This window comes from Danio aesculapii, chromosome 16 (genome assembly GCF_903798145.1).
Source record: "Danio aesculapii chromosome 16, fDanAes4.1, whole genome shotgun sequence".
In the NCBI taxonomy this organism is placed as follows: domain Eukaryota; kingdom Metazoa; phylum Chordata; class Actinopteri; order Cypriniformes; family Danionidae; genus Danio; species Danio aesculapii.
This window is the reverse complement of record NC_079450.1, coordinates 29,116,248-29,129,474: the sequence shown is the minus strand read 5'-3', so window position 1 is coordinate 29,129,474 and position 13,227 is coordinate 29,116,248. Positions and strand designations below refer to the sequence as shown.

General features: G+C 37.5%; 1 protein-coding gene across 1 annotated transcript in view; it reads left to right on the top strand.

The window, feature by feature from the left end:
* The window catches only part of galnt1 (UDP-N-acetyl-alpha-D-galactosamine:polypeptide N-acetylgalactosaminyltransferase 1), a 216,068-nt gene that overhangs the window by 194,895 nt on the left and 7,946 nt on the right, over nucleotides 1-13,227 (top strand). The window contains exons 10-12 of the mRNA XM_056474779.1: nucleotides 1,177-1,316; nucleotides 8,330-8,428; nucleotides 8,525-8,659. Of these exons, the coding sequence (XP_056330754.1) occupies nucleotides 1,177-1,316; nucleotides 8,330-8,428; nucleotides 8,525-8,659 (374 nt within the window). The remainder of the gene's footprint in view (nucleotides 1-1,176; nucleotides 1,317-8,329; nucleotides 8,429-8,524; nucleotides 8,660-13,227) is intronic.

Here is a 13,227-nt window from a genome sequence, read left to right as displayed (position 1 = left end):
TTAATTAATTTTTTTGTGTTTTGTGACCTTGCTCAATGATCATGAGCAAATGGGTAGCGGTTTCATAGTGTCACATTGCAATTAGTTTTATTTCACATGACTTTTTAGGTATTTTTAGGATTTATCATTTTCTTATCTGGCCACACCAAACTTTTCAAAAATTTTCTTAAAAAACAATTGACATTAAAAAATGTTTTCTTATGTATCAAAAGCTATACACAGTAGTCTGTCCAGGCTAAAGGTCCAGATCACCAGTTAACTATACATAAATGGAGAGTTAATCTCCCATTCAAGCAATGTGATTGTAAAGGGTGATGATTAAACCATTACCAAAAATAACTGTAAGCAACTAAAAAACATACCACGTGCAATAATGAGAGGATAATCGTGTGCGCATGGTTAACGTTAGGGTCATTAATACTCTGTTCAAAGAATGGTTAAAGCGAAAGCGGCAACCGCTGCTGCTTGCAAAAAAATTTGCAAAAAATGAGAAAAGCTATTTCAAAGAGAATCAATCGCACCAGTTGTATTTCTAGGCATGGTTTGTTCGCGCAAAGAAACATGATGCATCACTTCAGCTGTGCATGCGACACTGTCGTCAGTGAGCTAGGATCGCCTGTGGTTCACTGTGCGCCAGATCAACCTCTCATTCGATATTCACCTGCTTTCTTTTGCTCGCGCTAACACTTATCAGTCGTGCTGCTTTTTGATTCTAAGATCACATGTGCACGCATGTTGACAAACGGTCTTAAACTAAAATTCTAATCTTTAGTGACGAAGCAGCAGTTGACGGGTGTAAATGTCAAGCCCTGTATAAATATGGCAGCCAAACAATTGCTTTTAAACAGCATTGAATGCAATCCATTAAATGTGTTGTAGTTATATTCCTCACATCTATTCATATTTTACCATGTCTTTATTATTGTTGACAAAATCCAAAATGGAAAAATCTCTTCATACTCCTCAACATGCATATTTAGCAGTAATTTGTGTTGACAAGGTTAACAATACTACTTAGCAACCTCCCCAAACACCCTACAAACCACTTAGTAAAACATTAGCACTGCATAGCAAGAGCCTCTCAGAACACCTTTCCGAGCACCCACAACACCATCAAATCTGAATGCCTGGGTTTATGTACCATTTTGCATTCCTGCCTGTGTTTGTTTGTTGCAGGTGTGACCAAAGTGGATTATGGAGACATCTCAACCAGAACATCCCTGAGACAGAGACTGCAATGCAAGCCCTTCTCCTGGTACCTGGAAAATGTCTACCCAGACTCACAGATACCACGCCACTACTACTCACTGGGAGAGGTCTGTATCTCTGTCTCAGACACACACACACACACATGTTGGTATTGGTGGTTTATGAGGTGATTATCGTATGGCCATAGCCTACCCTCACCCCTAAACCCAACCTTCAAATTTTGTATGCCAAAAGACCTTGTTAAGTGGGATTTTTAAGCATTTTGAATTATAAGGACACACGGCATTTCCTCATAAACCACTCATGTTACATTTCTAGTTGTACCTTTCTTGTAAACTACCAAATCCCATCCACACACACTAACACACACTTTTACAGCTATCAGGATGCCCCATATACAAAATACAACCTTTTTTCATATTTAAAACTCTTCATTCTGGGTGATTTATGAGCCATTTCAAAAATCCACACCCAAGGTCAAAATAAACTGGTATTGCTATACTTGTGGGGACATTAAGTAAAGGAATACAAGGAACATAAGTAAACAAAAACAGTATTTTTTTATGTACTTTTTTAATAAAATCATTTTTGGCCAGAAGCATATCCCCCTGCAGCCCAAGACCGTTTACTCACTGAAGCTACGCAGGGCTGAACCTGGTCAGTATCTGGATGGGAGACCACATGGAAAAACTAGGTTGCTGTTGAAAGTGGTGTTAGTGAGGCCAGCAGGGCGCACCCAACCTGTGGTCTGTGTGAGTCCTAATGCCCCAGTATAGTGAAGGGGAAACTATACTGTCAGTGGGCGATGAGACATTAGTCGGATGAGATGCTAAACCAAGGTTCTGACTCTCTGTTGTTATTCAAAATCCAATGGCACTTCTCTTAAAGACTAGGGGTGTAACCCCGGTGTCCTGGCCCTTACCAATTATGGCCTCTCAATCATCCCCATCCACCGAATTGCCTCTATCACTATCTCTCACCACTCCATCTATAGCTGGTGTGTGGTGAGCGCACTGGTGTCGTTGTCATGTGGCTGCCGTCACATCATCCAAATGGATGCTGCACACTGGTGGTGGTGTGCAGAGACCCCTCTCATGATTGTGAAGCGCTTTGGGTGTACAGTATGGCCATACGTGATAAATGCGCTATATAAATACACATTACATTACATTTGTGGTATTATTTGTCAATTACATCATTAAGGAGTTAGACACTAACACAAGTGACAGTTTTAAACATTTTCAACAAAAATCTGATTTGCTAGCATACATGATAAGAGGACATGGCACTAATTAAATCATGATTAATACACTACTAAAACACGGTGGCTCAGTGGTTAGCACTGTCACCTCACAGCGAGAAGGTCTACTGGTCTAACTGAGTCCCAGCTGGGTCAGTTGTCTTTTGTGGAGTTTGCATGTTCTCCCTGTGTTCACATGGGTTTCGTCCAGGTGAATTGAAGATATTAAATTGGCTGTAGTGTATGTGTGTGAATGAGTGTGTATAAATGTTTCCCAGTGTTGGGTTGCAGCTGGAAGGGCATTCGCTGTGTAAAACATATATGCTGGATAAGCTGGCAGTTTATACTGATGTGGCGACCCCTGATGAATAAAGGCACTAAGCTGAAGGAAAATGAATGAATAAATTATGACATTGAAAAAATGACTAAGATTCAAATATTTTCTCAGAGAAAACACTGCTTCAGAACTTGTCAATCTTGATATCTTATATAGTTGTAACAGATAGGCCTTAAAAGTAAAGTATGGCACAGTAAAGTAATTCATTCAAGAGTTATGGAGAGATATTTCATAAGATAAATTATTTTGTGCAAACTTTTTGTGCAAAAAAAACCTACAAATGAGAAAGGCAGTAGGTGACTCACCATAAAGACACTATGCTCACAAGAACTGCTACTAATACAAAGTTTTTGATATTGTTGGTGAAATAAAGGCCAGAGTAGGGAGGAAATAGTAAATGTATTTATTATTTATTTATTTTAGTGATGTTAATGGAAGAGATGCATTTTCATGTCCTTTTGAATGTTGCCAATTTAGTGCTAGAATTAGTAAAAATTACTTTTTGTGGACTTTTATAACAGAATAACAATAATCAATAAAGCAATCAATCATTCAAACTCCAAACAGAAATGCCAACTGACCCAGCCGAGGCTCGAACCAGCAACCTTCTTGCTGTGAGCTGAACGTGCTACCCACTGCGCCACCGCATCACCATTAATCACTGACTAACAAATTAACTAACTAACTAACGAACTAACTGTCTGTCTGTCTGTCTGTCTGTCTGTCTGTCTGTCTGTCTGTCTGTCTGGCTGGCTGTCTGACTGTCTGACTGACTTAAAGTTTGGATTACACAATATTACGTGATTATGATGTTTAAAAAATACACTGTCTAATCCGGACAAGAAATCACAATTTTCAGCTACACACTTTATTCATAATATTCATAACAATATTCAATTTTTATGCCCTGTAGCATCTTGCGATCCATGACAATGAGTGAGAAATTATTCAAATAATTCAGAATATAATAATTTGAAAGAAGCTGAAAGAAATAATAACACCAAATGCATCTGTAGAATCACCCATACACGCGCTGGAAAAGGGAAATCAATGCATAGTGAGATAAACACATCTGTGTGTATGTGTGTGTGCAGCGCAGGTGTGAATTAGCGAGGAGTGTTTTTTTTTTCTCAGGGTTGACGATGTCACAGGAATTGATCAGCTTTTTTCTTGGTCCCAGTAACTGTGTTTGGAAAATGAGAGACACTTATTCTGTCTCCCTCTGTCATCGTCCTGTTTCCTGCTTCGTCTCTCACCCTTTCGTTCCATCTGTCCATCTCTGCTTCTCTCGTTTTCAGACATTCTTATGAATAAAACATGCATGTCATCTCTGATGTCTGAAGCTGACTGAGAATGGAGTCTGTCTGTTCTTCTGGCTGGTTAAGGCTCTATCTCTCTTTGCGCTGTCCGTGGTTCATTCTCTTTTAGCTCATCTTTGTCTCTCCTCGCCACTGATGGTGACATTGTGAAGACTTTAGCAGGACATAGACAGAATAATGCAGGGAGGAAATGATGTCACTGGAATGCAGCATGTGTAGCCACTAAATAGCACCTGATCGTAAAGCTCTACGTTGCTGGTCAATAAACTGGAGAGGTTTTTTTATTATTTAAAAATACATATTATAAAGAGATATTTTGCAGCGATATTTTGTTTTGCTGTGATATACAGTTGAAGTCAGAATTATCAGCCCCCTTTAAATCCTCCTAAATGATGTTTAACAGAGCAAGGAAATTTTCACAGTATGTCTGATAATATTTTTTCGTCTGGAGAAAGTCTTATTTGTTTTATTTCGGCTAGAATAAAAGCAGTTTTTATTTTTTATTTTTTTTTTCAGCCCTAATATATATAGTAAAATATACTATAATATAAATTACCATTTTGATATTATGTTTTAGTAGTTATGTTTTAGCCTTAAATAAATGTTATATCAACAGTTGAAATCTGAATTATTAACCCCCCTGTTTATTTTTCCCCCTATTTTCTGTTTGATAGAGAGAAGATGTTCTTAACACATTTCTAAACATAATAGTTTTAATAACTCATTTCTAATAACTGATTTATTTTATCTTTGCCATGATGACAGTAAATTATATTTGGCTAGATATTTTTTAAGACACTTCTATACAGCTTAAAGAGACATTTAAAGGCTTAAAATCAGGTTAATAAGGCAGGTTAGGGTAATTGGGCAAGTTATTGTATAATGATGGTTTGTTCTGTAGGCTATCGGGAAAAAAAATAGCTTAAAGGGGCTAATAATTTTGACCCTAAAATAGTTTTTAAAAAAATAAAAACTGCTTTTATTCTAGTCGAAATAAAGCAAATAAGACTTTCTCCAGAAGAAAAAATATTATCAGACATACTGTGAAAATTTCCTTGCTCTGTTAGACATCATTTGGAAAATATTTAAAAAAGAAAAAAAATTGAAAGGGGGTTTAATAATTCTGACTTTAACTGTATATATAAAGTTGCCCTAAACTTTTATATTAAGAAAATGTTTTAGAGATGGGAGAGTAGAAAAAGCAGTAAGCCATGAGATGATGAGACTGAAAAAAATATACATGTATGGATTACACAATTATTCACAATCTTCATTTCAACAATTTCATTATTGATTCTTAAAATCAATCTTTTACTCTGTGCCTATTTCTAGCTGCTTGAAAGCATTAGTGCAGTTCTTCCTGCTGTTCTGCTGAACTAATTCACTCTACTACATAGTCTGGAGCCTTTCGTTAATTGTTTTATTTAATTGTTCACAAGGGCGACGCAGTGGCGCAGTAGGTAGTGCTGTCGCCTCACACCAAGAAGGTCGCTGGTTTGAGCCTCGGCTGGGTCAGTTGGCGTTTCTGTGTGGTTTGTGTGGTTCTCCCTGCGCACGTGTGGGTTTCCTCCGGGTGCTCCGGTTTCCCCCACAGTCCAAAGACATGCGGTACAGGTGAATTGGGAAGGCTAAATTGTCCGTAGTGTATAAGTGTGAGTGAGTGTGTATGGATGTTTCTCAGTGATGGGTTGCGGCTGGGAGGGCATCCGCTGCGTAAAACATGTGTTTCGACTAAGCCGAAAAGAAAATAAATGAATGAATTGTTCACAAATGAGTTACTCTTTTGTATCAGTCTGAAACAGAACAGCATTAGCAGAAAGAAAATTCCAAGAAATACAAATGAAGTAAAATGTATTCTGCTGATTTGAAAATATTATATAATGTAATAATTATATATAATACCCTTAAAATGTAACTTTTGGTGACACGTGGCTCAGTGGTTAGCACTGTCGCCGGTTGCTGGTTCAAGTTCCAGCTGGGTCAGTTGCCGTTTCTGTGTGGAGTTTGCATGATTTGAATTAAATAAATTAAATTGGTCATAGTGTATGTGTGTGAATGAGTGTGTATGCAGTACTGGGTTGCAGCTGGAAGAGCATCCACTGTGTAAAACATATGCTGGATAAGTTGGTGGTTCATTCCGCTGTGGTAACCCCTGACAATTAAAGGGACTAAGCCGAAGCAAAATGAATGAATGAAATTTAACTTTCCCACTTTTTTAAGTCTGTTTTAAAGGGATACTCAATGTTCACCCTCAATGTTCAATTTACTCACGCTCATATGGTTCCAAACCTGTAAGTTTCCTTTTTCTGCTGAAAACAACAGAAGATATTTTTAAAAATGTTAGAAATGTGTAACCGTTGACTTCCATTGTAGGAAAAACAAATACTATGGATATCAATGGTAACAGGTTTCTAGAAATTACCCTTTATTCATCAGGGGTCGCTACAGCGGAATAACCTGCCAACTTATCCAGCATATGTTTTACACAGCGGTTGCACTTCCAGCCACAACAAAACCCGTAGAAAACCCACACGAACACAGGGAGAACATGCAAACTCCACACAGAAATGCCAACTGACCCAGCCTGGGCTCGAACCACCATGACGCCAATTTTAAATCAAAATAACTGAAAGATATAATGGTGATATGCTGTTCTTTAAGGTAGAGGTCTTGAATCCTAAAATCCGAATCCCCATCCAAATTAACCTGATTCACTTCTTATCCAAACCTGATTTGCATAAATATATTTTTAAAAGAAAAGTTTGGCTAAAAAATGACTTGATACAAATTAGACCAGCATTTAAATAATTTGGCGGCACATTGGCTCAGTGGTTAGTACTGTCACTTCACAGCAAGAAAGTCGCTGGTTCGAGTCCCGCCTGGGTCAGTTGGCATTTCTGTGTGGAGTTTGCATGTTCTCCCTGTATTGGTGTGGGTTTCCTCCGGATGCTCCAGTTTCCCCCACAGTCCAAAGACATGCGGTACAGGTGAAATGAATAAATGAAATTGGCGGTAGTGTATGTGTGTGAGTGTGTATAGATGTTTCCCAGAGATCCAATCCGCTGTGTAAAACATATGCTGGATAAGTTGGTGATTCATTACACTGTGCCAACCCCTGATGATTAAAGGGACTAAGCCGAAGGAAAATGAATGAATGAATAAATATATATTTGTTTTAACTCTACTAGACCTGAACATAAGTGCCATTGACATCTGTACAGCATGCAAGTCGGCGAGAAAGAAACTAGTGACCTGATACAAGTTCTTTCCAAGTTTGGCTTTCAATTGTAACCAGTGGATTGGAAAAATAAACATGCTAGCTCAATAAAAATAAATCGATAGGCTAATAAATCATGGATTTGCTAATGTTGTCAGCAACACTGTTTACCTAATCTTCGGCGTCGGGCATCTACACACACACAAAAACAAAAAGTGTCTTTTCCTAATGGATCTCATATCTATAAAATGGGTTTCTGTGTGCGAGGTTGCTCCTTTTCTATTTGTGTTTCTCAAAAATAACAATACAAACAGAATGCTAAAATATTGAATTGTCAAGCATTAATCATTCTGTGATGATGACTGTAACCTCAATATGTCTTATAACTTTTGGGTAATACCATGTCTGTTTGGGGAAAGCACATTTATTTTAAATTACTTGAGCGCACTTAAATCAAATCCGAGCAGTATCCAAGGCACTTGTCAAAATATTGGAACTTACTCGGCTCACAGGTGTTTGTAACCAAGTAGCCCCATGAAGAACTCAGCAATGAGGGCTGTACAGTACAATGATTTAACTTCAATTTGTTTTTTACTAACACTTTTGGATTATTTGCTTTCTAAAATAACAGGCGAGTAATAAATTAATGTTTACATGAATCAGCGGCTAAATATAATAGCATGCTGCCGGTGAAGCTGTTAAATGTGTTTGTCATGGTTTAAGCCCCACTGATCTTGACGTTTGTGTAACTCAGTGTATTGGATGAAAGCCGTGAGCAGTCTTTCCCTTCATCTGCTGTCTTTCATCAAGTACACATTTGCTTGTGTATTTGTGTGTTTGATTGGCACAGTTGTCTCTTAGTTCGTCGATATTCGCCCCCCTGATGTGCGATAAGCTTTGGGTAATTAACCATGTTTGACACTCAGACAGAGACGTGACTGTGTTTATTCATGCAGGAGAGCTGCTTGAGTGTGTCTAATCTATTTGTGTGATCTGTCCGATTGCAGATACGTAATGTGGAGACTAACCAGTGTCTGGATAACATGGCCAGAAAAGAGAATGAGAAAGTGGGCATTTTCAACTGCCATGGCATGGGTGGCAACCAGGTCAGATCTTCAGGCTTCCTCATTCTTAAAATGCAAACTTGGTAAGGATGTTGATCTTTATGATATAATGTATTGCGACCTGTTCCGTTTTCTCAGGTTTTCTCATACACAGCCAATAAAGAGATCCGAACTGATGATCTCTGTTTGGATGTGTCCAAACTCAATGGCCCGGTTATGATGCTTAAGTGCCATCATTTGAAAGGCAACCAGCTTTGGGAATATGACCCTGTGGTAAGTTTAAATGTTACAGATCACAAAATGACATTTACAGCTAACTCATGAACGGTTCTTTAAGACTAGATTTTGCACCGGAATAAATTAAAGTATAGCCACAGTGATTGAAGTGTTTCATTTTTAATGAAAATTGCTCAGCCTCATGTCGTTACATTCCCCTGAGATCTTCACTCTTTGGAATACAAATTAAGATATTATTGCTGAAATCTGAGAGCTCTCTCATCCTCCTTAGACAACAAGGATTTGTTCAAAGTCCAGAAAGGTGCTAAAAATCTTTTTTATTTTTTACTTATATCGTTTGCAAATTTTTGTTTTTATTTTTTACTTATATTTTTACATTATATTACAGTGCATTCGGAAAGTATTGATAGCGCTTCACTTTTTCCTCATTTTTTTAATGTTGCAGCCTTATTCCAAAGTGGATTAAATTAATTTATTTCCTCAAAATCCTACACACAATACCCCAAAATAACAATTTGAAAAAATATTTTTTTGAAATTGTTGCAAATTTATTAAAAATAAAAAACCTGAAAAATTATATGTACATAAGTATTCAAGCCTTTTCCGTGAAGTTCTGTTTCCACTGATCATTCTTGAGATGTTTCAGCAGCTTAATTGAAGTATACCTGTGGTAAATTCAGTTGATTGGGCATGATTTAAAAAGGCATACAGCTGTAAGGTCCCTGGGTTGACAGTGCATGTCAAAGCACAAACCAAGCATGAAGACAAAGGAATTGTCTGTAGAAATCTCCGAGACAGGATTGTCTCGAGGCACAAGGCTGAGGAAGGTTACAGAAAAATTTCTGCTACTCTGAAAGCTCCAATGAGCACAGTGGCCTCCATCATCTGTAAGTGGAAGATGTTTGTAACCACCAGGACTCTTCCTATAGCTGGCCGGCCATCTAAACTGAGTTATGGGAGGAGAAGGGCCTTAGTCAGGGAGGTGATCAATAACCTGATGGTCACTCTGTCTGAGCTCCGGCGTTCTTCTGTGGAGAGAGGAGAACCTTACAGAAGGACAACCATCTGTGCCACCAATCAGTCCTGTATGGTAGAGTGGCCAGACAGAAGCCACTCCCGCTTGGAATTTGCCAAAAGGCATCTGAAGGACTCTCAGACCTTAAGAAAAAAAATTCTCTGGTCTGATGAGACTAAAATTGAACTCTCTAGAGTGAATGCCAGGTGTTACGTTTGGAGAAAACCAGGCACCGCTCATCACCAGGCTAATACCACCTCTACTGTGAAGCATGGTGGTGGCAGAATCATGCTGTGGGAATGTTTTTCAGCAGAAGGAACTGGAAGACAAGTCAGGATAGAGGGAAAGATGAATGCAGCAATGTACAGAGACGTCCTGAATGAAAACCTGCTTCAGAGTGCTCTTGACCTCAGACTGGGGCATTGGGTCATCTTCCAGAAGGACAATGACTCAAAGCACACTGCCAAAATATCAATGGAGTGGCTTCACAACAACTCTGTGAATGTTTTTGAGTGGCCCAGCCAGAGCCCAGACCTAAATCCTATTGAACATCTCTGGAGAGATGTGAAAATGGCTGTACACAGTCACTTCCCATCCAACCTGATGGGCAAAAATTCCCAAAGACAGGTGTGCCAAGCTTGTGGCATCATATTCAAAAAGACTTGAGGCTGTAATTAATAAATAATTAATAAAAATACATTAAGATTAATTGCGGGTGGGTTGTGGATGAATGAGAATAATTGTTAATTCCTTATTAATTATTGATTTTTGTTTCTGATTTTTTATTTTATTTTCGTCCCTTCAATGTTGTCTCTGGCAAGGGATTCCTCCAAGTGGCCCAAAGACTAATAAACATCGGTGCCAAATACGGTGCATTGATGCTGATGCTATCATACCCCATCGCCAAACAGTTTGTAACAGGGCAAAACAACAGGCTGCCATTGGAAAGGAAAAACTTAGTGTATTATTTTATCAGAGATTAGCTCACTAAATCTCACTCACTGAAACGCTGGCCTATCTTCAGGCTTAAAACAAAGAATTTGAATTATTAAAATGATGATCGGGTGTGGGTCGGGTATGAATCAGATAAAATTATATGTGCGGGCGAGTGACGGGTGGTATGAAGTAGATTCGGGTGACATTTCAGCTGATCTGCAAGTCTCTATTAGGCACCTAGGGTCTGAGAGTAACATAATTTTCAATTCTCTGTATGTCTTGTACATGTGGTTGAATTGACAATAAAGCTGACTGTGACTGACTTTGAAAAAACATCCTCAAAATGGACCATATGGCTTCAGTGATTCAATCTGATTTATCAAGCTATGAGAATAATTTTGTGTGCACATAAGACAAAAAGATTTCAACAGCTTCTTCTCCTCAGTGTTAGTATATTGCACACTTACATGAGCTGTGGAGGATGAGAGAGCTCTCAGATTTCACCTAAAACATATTCATTTGTATTCCGAAGACAAACAAATGTCTCAGGAGATTGGAAAGACATGAGGGTGAGTAATTAATAACAGAGTTTTCATTTTCGGATGAACTAACTCTTTAAACCTTGTAGGATTTAACCTGAGACTAGAATTGCTTACTAACTTTGTCCAAGTCTACATCTAGTTTATTAAAGTCCTCTTTATGTAAACACAGTATGATATGCAGTGCAATGCTTACACAACCACTCGTGACCTTAAAAATAATAACAATAAGAAGTACACAGAAAATGTATTGGAACTTATGCAATGGAAAATAAAAACAAATATAACATATTTTAAAACTTTAGATAAAGAGTATGTGGCTGTAAAAAGTACAAAGTATAAAAATATAAAAGATCTATCTGTACAAACAGAAACATAGAAGTGTTTCTAACAAAAGGCCTGCTGCATAAGAGAGGAATGAGTGTATGCTATAGGTGGTTTGTCAAGCCCACTCACCTGTTGCTACACAAAGCAGGGTAGCCATCCCTGTTCGTGTACACTTCAGTTCAAGCCCTGCTTTAACACATCTTCCTTTCGGTTTGAAACAATCCTGACCACCTAGACCAGTGGTTCCCAAAGTGAGGGTCTCTTGGTGATTTCCAAAAATCTAACTAATGTTATTAAATCATTAAAATTACCATATTTTATCCATAACCTACTGAAGATAAAAATAGTAGCGACAGCCTTTCGATTTATTTATTTATTAATTAATTCATTTTCTTTCATATTGGATTGTGACCCTTGGGGTGATTACATTATATTAAAGACACAGAGATAGCGTCAGATGCAGCAGATTGAATTTTATAGCACCAGGTAAAACTTTCTGGCACATTTGCAGCATTCACATACAGTACATTAAAAATAATTAAATGAAGTATATTAGTGTGTTTACCGTTCCATGCAAGGTTTATATATGTAGAAACACCTCAGAGGATATTGGGGGTCGTGAAAACTTTGGGAACCCCTGACCTAGACCACTTAGCTGCTTCAGATGTTTTTAGTAAGGAGATTGTGGTAAACACGGCAGAACAGTGGTCTTTAAAGGTCTTATTCTTCATAAACATAAAGATACCTTAAAGCAGGGGCGTCAAAAGTTTCAACCCTGCTGCAACACTTACCTGTAGGTTTCAAACAAGCCTGAAGGGCTTAATTTGTTTGATCAGGGGTGTTTAATTAGGGTTGGAACTAAACTGCAGAACTGCGGCCCTCCAGAGTTTGGCACCTGTGCCTTAATGGGTTGTAAAAAGAGATTGTTTTGGCAGCTTAATATTTAAGGTACTGCACACGTTTGTGTATTGATTTTACAGAGTAATTGTGTTTTAAGAATTATACAAATTCTGCTTTTAGCTGAATCTCAAATAACCCCTAGTATTCCAAATGCAGGAAAAATATAGTAGGTGACACCTTAAAATGAGCATTACCACTGTGCCTTGTACCGCAGCTGCTCTAAAGGAGTAAGAATGTGTTTTTAGGTGGGGGCACAATAGAACGGGATGCGAACGGACAGAAATAGCCTAAACAGTAGCTGGAAAAACTCTGCTACTTGTAAATGAAGATAAACAATGAAACAAAGCATTTGTAAACTTGTTATTTGCAATGAGGATTTTTTTTTTGGAAAGTAGAATTAAAGAATTAAAAGACAACTAAAATGAAAGTACAAACATACAAATAAGTTATAAATAAATAAATAAATAAATAAAAAATAAATAAATAAATAAATAATAAATAAATAAATAAATAAATATATAAATAAAATAAAACAGTGTTTTAGTCTAAACATAGAGCGATGTACAGTGTTATTTTAATGTGATAGGCCTAAGACAGTCAATAAATAAGCTTTTTAATTTACATTTTCTTTGTTGATTATATTTTACTATCTCATTTTATGTCACATTTACTGTACATAAAGAATAAATGAATAATCAAATAGGCCTAATTATTTATTTAAAGACATTACCAGTGAAATACTGAGAAATGGTCCGGCGCTATTTTTATATAGGCCTACTTTAATTTAAAAGAAAGCGGCAGAAAGAACATATTGGAGTGGTAACATCTGTACATCCAAATACAGATTTTTTTTAACAAACTGTCAAATAAACATTTTGCCATGTGGT